Source organism: Acanthopagrus latus, chromosome 17 (genome assembly GCF_904848185.1).
Source record: "Acanthopagrus latus isolate v.2019 chromosome 17, fAcaLat1.1, whole genome shotgun sequence".
Taxonomy (NCBI): Eukaryota; Metazoa; Chordata; class Actinopteri; order Spariformes; family Sparidae; genus Acanthopagrus; species Acanthopagrus latus.
In genome coordinates this window covers 14,415,907-14,426,230 of record NC_051055.1, presented here as the reverse complement: position 1 = coordinate 14,426,230, position 10,324 = coordinate 14,415,907, and the positions used below count along the sequence as shown (strand labels likewise).

The window sequence follows — 10,324 nt, the reverse complement described above, 5'->3', positions numbered from 1 at the left end:
TTTTGTTTAAAGTCTGTACTCAATAAAGTATATGCATTATTTTTCAGTTTTTCAGTGTTTGGTTATTTGGAGAAATATCCAAGCGGATTAATTTTACCTACCTTGCCAGTTCTCAATACTCCTATTTGTGAGAGAATTAATTGAGTACTTGGTAGTTAATTATTCCTTGTTCCAGGTCAGATGTTAACGGTTCTATTAATAACCGTTGGCTCCCTGCTGTGCAGGTGCTCTACCAACAGCAGGGGCTTTGAAGAGGCTTCTGTCTGCACCTGACAGTCTCGCTCTTGCTATCCGTGTAGTTTTAAACAACAGTCACTCAGCTCTTGTGATGCTGAGTGAGGGGACAGATGGTATGTTTCTGCAGACACAACTAGACTAGATCAAAATGCAGAACAATTTTATATGCAGAGATTTGGCAGTAGTGGCAATAAATTGTGTTACAGGCCAGCCCAACCTGCATATAAATATAAAAAAAAAAACACGAAAATCTAGGGGGAAATGTCCAATGTCCGATTCTTGGACAAGAAATAACAAACAAATGCCTCCTACAATCCCCAGGGAAATGAATGTCAAACTGAAGGTAAATAGGGGCTTGGATTTTAAGGGGGTCCCAAATGAACACAGAGCCAACAGTGTGCCATTTGGCACCTTTAAGCCTTTGCAAAAAAAAAAAAGGGTGTCATCACACCATGATTGGCTGGGAGGAAAAATGCCCCAAGCTGCTTCCTCTCCTCAATCAGGAGTCAGTCTCACCACTTGTGCACAGAAAACAAAGAAAAATAGCAACTTTCAAACCATTGGACTGCTACAAATATTTCAGTGAGTGAGGGTACGAATCATTAAGAGGTGCTTAACCAACGCATGACTCCAAATGATTTTATGTATGAATTAACAGCTGTGCGTGTGATCAAGTGATGTGATTAGTTAACAGTTAATAGTTAAAAACAAATAAACAAACAACAGTTTATATATTTCTATGAGAAAAAAAATGTTCTTTTAGAACTGGGCATGCGATACACATAAATTGACATGTTGTTGCGTGATCTAGGTTGTATTGCTTAAAAAATGTTGCACTAACTGTTCTTTTTAGGTATTTTATGTTGAAAAGCTTGTCAGTTAATGTCACGCTACATACTTTTATTTTGAAAAGCAGTCGAGTAACTTCCGACTTTTTGTGTACAGGAAGACGACAGGCGACATTACTCCACCGTTCTTTTCAGCAATTTAATGTCAACATGGGGGCTTGTCTCGCCTTGTGCTCTTTAGCCAGCTGTGTAAGTATCTAACCTCAACACGAATATCGTCTTAGATACTAACTGAAGGCTTCAGTCCACTCTCGTCGCACTAACGATAGATGAGCTAACAGCCTTAACGTTTAACTAATGTTAGCTAAAGAGTAGGAGCAGATAGGAGCTAACGCTACACGACAGTCAACCTAAGCTGTCATTTTAAAGATAAGTAACGTTAACACCAGTGACTTAACGTTAGTTTAGCGTCAAATTCTAGTTGGCTGGCTTAGCTGTACTAGGCGTGAAGCTGACGCTAGACAAACTAAGGAAGTTAGCAAATTGTTGGCTTAGTATGCTGGTGAATCAGCAGAGTAAATATATAAATAATGGGGACCGAAGAAGTGTCAGAACAGGCCACTCACTCCCACGTTAGACTCGAGTTATGACAGTCTGTTATGGCTCACCTTTACTATATTTTAGGACGACAGCTCCTGGTCTGTCTCCGACAACTGTCACGTTAGCGTTAGCATAGACCGTGTATAAAGAAAGGGCACTGTGAGAAACCTCAGATTAAAGAAAGTGAAACTTGTTTGTTCTTCTCTGTATTAACACATCAGAAAAGCCACTGGGAGGTTAAACGATAGAACAACTAGGTCAACCAGTGATGGGCCCGTGTTGTATATTTCATTTTGAGTGACAGGAGTCAGATTTGTGGGTGATTCTTATCACTATCCTGATAAATAATTTATGGACCCCAATATATCTAATGGAACAAGGCCAAGTTATGATTGGCATTCTGCCAAAGCAGTTGCCTACATTGATTTGACTGTTGTCTTCCCCTCCTCTCCATCATACACAGGCCTCCTGTCTGTGTGGGTCAGCACCATGCCTCCTGTGTGGCTGCTGTCCCTCCTCCAACAATTCCACTGTCACACGGCTGGTTTTCTCCTTCTTCTTGCTGTTGGGGACCATGGTGTCTGTCATCATGATCCTGCCTGGAATGGAGACTCAGCTTCGAAAAGTAAGATAATGGCGGGTCTTAATACATTGTGTTTTTTAGGGTTGTGCTGCACTTTAAAGATCTCCTGAACTACAGTATGTGTTTACTGTGCATGCCTTTTCTTCAGTATAATGTGTAGTGGCTGTATCTTACTGGAAGTTGTTGTTATGGCCTACTTACCTAAAACAAAAGTAGGTCTCTGGCATTGGTCCAGGTGTAATTATCTGAGTTAGGATAGTTACATATTAAAAGCTACACAGAAGGGAAATCATCATGTTTTTATACTGTGCAATAAATGGTTAATGTGTTGTACACCGTGTTGTATGCTATTATTGCATTCTTGTTGTTTTATAGATCCCAGGATTCTGCCAAGGAGGAACTACAATACCTGGTATCGAAAACCATGTCAACTGTGATGTCATAGTGGGCTACAAGTCTGTGTACCGCATGTGCTTCGCCATGACATGCTTCTTCTTTCTGTTCGCCGCCATCATGATCGGTATCCGTAGCAGCAAAGACCCACGTGCACCTATTCAAAATGGGTGAGTGATGATACGGAATACATGTGTTCAGGGATGGAGGCAGTTTTGCATGTGTTACTTTATCTGTCTGTTTTGCTGATGTTGGCTTTTTTTCTTCCAGGTTCTGGTTCTTTAAGTTTCTGATCCTGGTCGGGATTACTGTTGGAGCTTTTTTCATCCCTGATGGAACATTTCATAGCGGTAATGACAGTAATAAACATTAATAAAAAGTGGTCCTTTTCTTGAGCTGACAGACTGTGAGTGTCTCAGACTTCTCCGGATCAACAGTTACAGGAAATTGTATCAGCTGTGTCTGTTTCCTGTCCACTTTACAGTGTGGTTTTACTTTGGAGTCATTGGATCCTTCATCTTCATTCTGATCCAACTTATTCTGCTCATTGACTTTGCCCATTCCTGGAACAAGGTCTGGGTTGAAAATGCTGAAAATAGTGACAACAAATGCTGGTTCGCAGGTACAGCATCCACTTCACAAGAGTTCTTTCTTTCTTTATATCTAATTATACCTGTGGCATATATTTGAATGGATAGATTTTCCTCTGTTGTTCATGTTAATAGTATTTGCATTGATGTATCTTCATGTAATTTCCAGGCCTGCTGTCTTTCACCTTCCTCCACTATGCACTGGCCTTCACGGCTGTGGTGCTTTTCTACGTTTACTACACACAGCCTGACGACTGTACAGAGCACAAGGTCTTCATCAGCCTCAACCTTATCTTCTGCGTTATCATCTCCATTGTCTCCATCCTACCCAAGATACAGGTACAGTATGGACCAGTGCACACTAATGCAGATGCATTTGAAAACATTTTGTTCCCTGTTTTGGTCTTCTTTAAATGCTAAGCCAAAATTTTCCTAAAGAAAAATCAACACAAGAACTGTTAGAGTGGATAAATGGGGAAATACCAGCCTTGCATTGTGGTGTTGACAGGGAAAGCAGAGGTTTCCCTAAATGTTGGGTATGATGTAGCAAAAATAGTAAGAGGCAAAGATTATATCTCCTCAAACTCTTTATGTGATGAGTCATTATAGCTGGTCACACAATGCAGTTGATGTCACTGTGGTACCACTGTGTATTTATGTTAATGTCTTAACATGCCTTGAACAAACAATGGCACAAGAAGCCTTTTCCTATTGTCATCGTGTTTCAGTTGTGAAATTTGAGGGAACAACCCCCAAAAACCAGTGTGGATGGAAACCTCTAAAAGGAAAAAAGCTTTTTTTATTTCACATTTACTGTATCTGTCATAGTGTAGACATGGCTTTGCTGTTGTCATGTGAGAAAAAGTTAAAATGTAAAGGGACACTATGTAGTGAAATTAAAACTCAGTCAATGAGGTAATAAGAAATATTTATTTTTTCCATAACTGAAGGATCAAAGGAAAATAAGGCCAACAGAACGCTCTTTGGAAGTTGGAAAGGTGACAGGGTCCACCACATATAAACAAAGTATAACGGTATAAAATTGTGTTTTCCTTTGAGGTCAGTTTTTTATTCAGTCATGTCAACAAAGAGAGTTTGTTTATTTTGATTAGGCAGAAAAATCAGTCAATGAAGATCTTTCCCTTCTGATTCAAATTTCTTCTCCAAAACTACGTAGTGCACCGTTTAATGTGTATTTCCCCCTGCTTAATGAATGACTTAAGTCATTTAAATACTTTGTACTTCCAAATACAGTTACTGTAACATTTGCGTTTGCACTGTTTGTTACAGGAAGCCCAGCCACACTCCGGTTTGCTCCAGGCTTCCCTCATCTCCCTCTACACCATGTACGTCACCTGGTCTGCAATGACCAACAATCCAAGTGAGTCTCCCGATGTCTTAGTCCTCAGTGACAGCTCTACTCTATTGGTGGCATGCTTTGCTGTGACTGTACTCACAGTTTTCTTTCAGTATATGTTTCTGCTGATTTTCTGCTGCAGCATTTTGATCATACTGGTGAGTTGTCCCATGACAAGTTGTAGGCACAAAGAGCTGCTTTTTGCCAATAGCTGGCACACCCTCCTGGTCTCATGTTGTGTGATTTGCCATTTTCTAGTAAAAGGCAACAATGACCAAGCTTGTTGTGACTGTAGGGTTAGTTATGTGTATGTGTGCACATCTGAGATCCATTTACAAGTACATTACACCTCTCTTTGAAAAAAATAATTTCTTTCATATTCTAGATCTCTGTCTCACTATCTCTTTGATACTGATGTTGTAATGCTGTACACACTTTTATCTTTGCTAGATTCTTTGCAGAAAGAGCTGCCTGTTTTTATAAAAGCAGACATATTAAAAGCATTATTAGTATGAAACAGAAACATACTTTTCAAGAGCATGAACACCTTTCCTGTTTTTATAGTGTTTTACTGTCAGCAGTGGAATCTAAAATCATAGTTCACAGTAGTTTTCCTAGAGATTGTTTTGGTGTGAGTTACGGAGTTTTGGAGATATCAGCTGTAGAGATGTCTGCCTTCTTTCAAATATATTTGTACTACCAAACTACACTCTACTCAACTACACTGTCACTATGTAGAAGAAACGGTGTGTCTATAGGAAGGAAGTAAACATTAATGGCGTCATATTTGGCTGTGCTGTAACGTTAACTAGCTTTAGTAGCTTTGTTAGGTACCCTCTCATCCATAAGTTGAGGTATGCTTACTCCTGGCGGTGATTCGCTTAATGGATATAGTCGCTTAGAAAGGAAATAGCTCCTGCATATAACTGCTTACAACAAGGTCTGTGGATATCTTCAGTAACCAGTTCATGGTTTATTAAAAGTGATATTGCCGTTGAGGTTTTTGGTTGTCTCTTTGCGTGTATTTATTTATTTATTTTTTTTTAAGTATTTGAGAGTTATCTAATTCCACTATAATGGAGAGAAGGCAGACATCTCTACAACTAATAGAGATGTCCGTTTAAGAATACACTTTGTAGTGTAGATGTAGCCCCCTTAAGAGGAAATAGTTCTAAAGGAGAGAAAAGGCCTTATATTGTATTAATATAATGCATCGCTTACAATCTTCTGTGTCAATATTTGAGTTAATATATTCAAGGAAAAAGGAGAAATTCTGTTGGCATTATAGATAGATTTCAGATGCCTAGAGATACAGATAAGTGTAGAGAGATTCACTGTATCATGATTTCTTTTTCATAACCTATTATGGTGTAATAAATGTCTAATGCTGTGTGTCTGCTCTGATGTTGATTAGATCGGAAGTGTAACCCCAGCCTGTTGAGTCTGGTGGCAAACGTCAGCACCACCCCCTCCCCCGGTGACAGCACCCCGGGAACTGTGCAGTGGTGGGATGCTCAGGGCATCGTGGGTTTGATCATTTTCCTCTTCTGCACTCTTTACGCCAGGTAGGTTTAACATCACTAATTACATTTTACAAAATGTTTAGTATTGCCTATATTTTTTGTAGAACGGTCTCTCTCTCTCTCTCTCTCTCTGTCCTTCGCCCAGTATTCGTTCATCCAGTAACACCCAGGTGAACAAGCTGATGCAGACAGAGGAGGGCGGAGGGTCAGGAGGAGAGGGTGTGGTGGGAGAGGACGGCATACGCAGGGCCGTGGACAATGAAGAGGAGGGAGTGACTTACAGCTACTCCTTTTTCCACTTCCACCTTTGTCTGGCCTCTCTCTACATCATGATGACTCTCACCAACTGGTACCAGTAAGTACATTTTAATACCAATTCTGTTTCCCCAGTGGACAGATACTTATTACCCAAACTGACAACTTTGAAGCACACATATATTCACATATATAATGGAAAGAAGTCATCAGGTTTGAGACAAACGTGGAAGAATGTACACATTCTAAAATCAATAGCTTTCAATGGTTATGGCAGTCATTGTAGGTCTTGAGAAAGCCACCAGAGGGCACATTACTTCACCAGAAAGTTACCCATTTTTTAAAAAACACAGTTTGAATGTCATTTTCTAAAATCAGCTCAGTTTATAAAAGAAAAGCTCCTCCACAACAGTGCTTTTTTTAAAATCATTAATCAGAAATATATGAGAAACATGTACATGAATAAATTGGAGTACACGTGTTAGTTGAGTTGGTTTCACTAAATTGTACCTTTTCCCTCTGTGTCCTCCCTCAGACCGGACACCACCACCCAGGCCATGCAGAGCAGCATGCCGGCTGTTTGGGTGAAGATGAGCTCCAGCTGGCTGGGCCTCGGGCTCTACCTCTGGACCCTCATTGCCCCTCTCATCTTCCCTGACAGGGATTTCAACTGAGCACACCCACTTGCTTTAGCGGGCTTTTATTTTTCTTGCCTTGTGTATTAGGCAGAGTGAAGGATGCTGTAAAGGAAATATGAAGAATATCATGAAGGAAACACTTTTAATTTCTTTTTTTATTCCTTCTTTCAATTAATTGCCTCTGCTGTCGTTGTGATTCTGTTGTTTTACTCCTCCTAGTATGAGTATTTAGTGCAAAAATTACTACAGATTTTTTAAGTGTAAGTGGATTTTTTAGTTAGCCCGATGGATGATGGTTTTGGCTGCAAGAAATCATTTTATTTGCCAGGGAATCACCTTAATAGACAACTCCCTACCTTCCACCCGATGCTCTATTATCTCTTTGCTGGATCTTAGTTACTGGACTATCACAAAGACTTGGCAACAAAAGCACTTTCTCAATACCTCAGACGTTTCCTTTTCAGATTCCCCTTTAAAGGTCCTGTGACGTCAGACTTCTCTGATTGGCCAGGTCTGGAATCCCCCTGATTAGCTGGACTGTTTTGGTGCTGGGGGCAATGAGGAGATCCCTCCTCAGGAGCCCCTGAGTGAGGTGAGTGTGAGAGTTAGATAAGAGGAATATGACACACCCAAGAGATCGTAACAGGGCTTCCCTTTTGCTGCTAGGCTGTATGCAACCACACGTCATAACATCTTGAGCTAAAGAGCCCTAATAGACCACTCGTCTAATCTCAGCTCTTCCTTGTCTGCTTCAACCTATGGTAATTTATCTCCGGTGCTATGCCTCTTCACGTCTGACTGTGTTCGGCCTTGTACAGCCACGGGCAAAACAATTTGTACCTGCATAGCAGTCGGTGTGCAGCAGGGAGACATGTATTGATCCATAGCAGTCAGCATCATGCGATGTGCAGCGGTACGGTTCAGGAGGTGACGGTGCGAACGCTTAAGAGTGTTACTGAGTTGAGAAAAAGGGATTTTTAATTGTCGCAGTGTACAAATCAATAATGACGCATGTCAGTACTGATAAATTGCTGTTAAATGGTTAAATTGACTCAATAGTATGTTGATGGTTGTAATGGTGGTACAGTTATTTTATGCATTATATAGTATTTACCTCAATTTCAATATGAATGGTATGAGTCAAAATAAGGCCAGAATATTTCCTACCTGTGAAAAAAGTTTTTTGGTACAATCCATTGTTTTTGTTATGTTCTTATAACATTTCAGTACCCACACACATGAATCACATTTCCTGTTTTTCTGGCTGCATAAGAGTATTGTGAATGGAGTTTTTGAAAGTGTTGTGATAAATTGGAACCTTTTTTTTTCTTTTACACTGATATCAGTTTAATTTATCAATCCCATCAAATGTATCGTACATGTTCCCATCATTGTTTGCAAAGGAGACTGCCATTGTTGGATCATAATATGTTGTATTTCAAAACACTAATTAAGTGCCTTTTTGTAGTCCTGCGTTTCAAAGCAAATGTATCACTAATGCTGATGTGTGCTTGTTATGCCTTGCCTTACATTGTGCTCATTGCATGCCATAAGGCACAGGCCAATGACAGGAATTAATATTGTATTTAATGTACAAACACTGTTTTTAATAAAGTTCTGTCGCTCTCTCGTTGTCTCAATGCAGCCTCAATCGAAACATAATGTTCATGTCCTATAAAAAGACCAAATAAATTGAGTGAAATATCCTTATTAGTATATTATGAAGATCAGTGGTGGAAAGTAACTAAGTTAGGTACAATTTTGAGGGAGATGTACAAGTTTTATACTTTTACTGCATTACAATTCACAGACAAATGTACTTTTTCCAATACAGATATTTGGCAGTTGTAGTTATTTTGCAGATTTGGTTTCATAATTAAACATTTTATCAATAAATAAGTTATGACATTATAGAGTAAGAAAAAGCTACTCAGCAGACTATATAAAGTAGTATTTTAATCTTAATATTACTTGATGCATATTCTGCGTAATGAGTAATTTTACTCACATAAAAATTAAATGCAAAACTATTGGATTTATTTGTATTTCTGCACTGAAGGACTGCTGCCTTAAGTGCAAGATCAGAATAGTTTTTTCACCGCTATCTACTGATGGTTACTGACTGGTAATTAATGTGTTGACATTCAGTATTGGAAAAATGTACCCAACAGATATGTTACAATATTACTTTGGAAAAAGTGAAGATCTCAGTTTAAAAAACATAGAGAATTATATTTAATGTATTTATATTTAATGTATATATGTGTGGGGGGGTGGGGGGTGTGTGTCTATATATATATACATATACATATATATACATATATATACATCTAAAATGTAGTGGAGAGGAAGAAAGAAGTAGCTGAAATAATCAAAAAAAGATTACCTAAGTAATCATTTAAGTAAATCTGCTTAGTTACATTACATGGCTGCTGACATGTAGGTGTGCCATGGATGTTATTGCTTTTGAATTACACCTTCCTGTGACAGCACTGTCCCTCCTTTCTGTGCATCACCCTGTAGATAAAGGTCATAAGGGACCAGAGTGAGGGGACTGAGGAGGGGCTGCACGCGCTGTGATGTACACATTACAGCACGTTCTGTACTCTGGGTGAAGCATCATCTATAGATTACACACCAAAACAAGCAGGCTGTGTGTTATATACTCTGTGTACACCTCAGTGCAAGAAAATGTATATCTGATAAACTCAAACACTTTCTCAGCAGTGGTGTGAACGGGGACACATTCACATCAGTCACTGTTGCCTTGACCCTTTACTGAGTGTTTGTTCAGCCAGTTAGCTTCCTGTGACAGCTGGCCAAAGCTAAATTGAAAGCACATGACTTTGTGTTTCCAGTAAATAATGATCCCAATAACAGATTTAGACCCCTTTTGCCTAACTGTAAATTGCAGCAGTAAATGTGTCCGGCCCGTCCCCCCAGTGCTGGTACAGAGACAGAGCAGTGTGTGCCAGTGCTTGCAGCCTCTGCTGTGTTATTTCCTTCTCGCCTGGCCGGCAGACGGGGCCTGTTGGTTTTGGCAGCTACAGTCACTCAGTCCCGTTGGCACTGTCCAGAACTGTTCAGGACACACTACCTCCTGTCGACTTCCACCCTCCCACAGTACCACCCCTCGCTCAGCCTATCCATGACAATCCTGAGTTGATGGGTTGTGTCACAATTTAGCAGCGAGAATTATTTCCCGTTTCCTTATATGCAGCGGAGGAAGCAAAGACTTCCCCTGCACTGTGGGGAGGAACGCAGCACACTACTGTGAACATAAGAAAACAGCCATGAGAGGGTAAAGAAAAGATTTAGTAAAAGTATTTTTTAAACAGTATGTAGTGTCATAAATATTCC

The 10,324-nt window shown here is 39.8% G+C and overlaps 1 protein-coding gene across 2 annotated transcripts; it reads left to right on the top strand.

Annotated features, from left to right (window-relative positions):
* The first annotated feature begins 754 nt into the window (after window positions 1-754).
* serinc2l (serine incorporator 2, like) lies at window positions 755-8,593 on the top strand. 2 transcript variants are annotated; one of them, XM_037075238.1, is made up of 11 exons: window positions 755-819; window positions 1,183-1,274; window positions 2,089-2,250; window positions 2,584-2,771; window positions 2,872-2,951; window positions 3,086-3,223; window positions 3,361-3,530; window positions 4,482-4,572; window positions 5,963-6,113; window positions 6,217-6,426; window positions 6,862-8,593. In XM_037075238.1, the coding sequence occupies exons 2-11, from the start codon at window positions 1,236-1,238 to the stop codon at window positions 6,998-7,000; spliced, it is 1,368 nt and encodes a 455-aa protein (XP_036931133.1). In that variant the 5' UTR covers window positions 755-819; window positions 1,183-1,235; the 3' UTR covers window positions 7,001-8,593. The 2 variants fall into 2 exon arrangements, with proteins under 2 accessions (XP_036931133.1, XP_036931134.1); XM_037075239.1 differs by having other exon boundaries at window positions 807-829.
* Window positions 8,594-10,324: the final 1,731 nt, after the last annotated feature.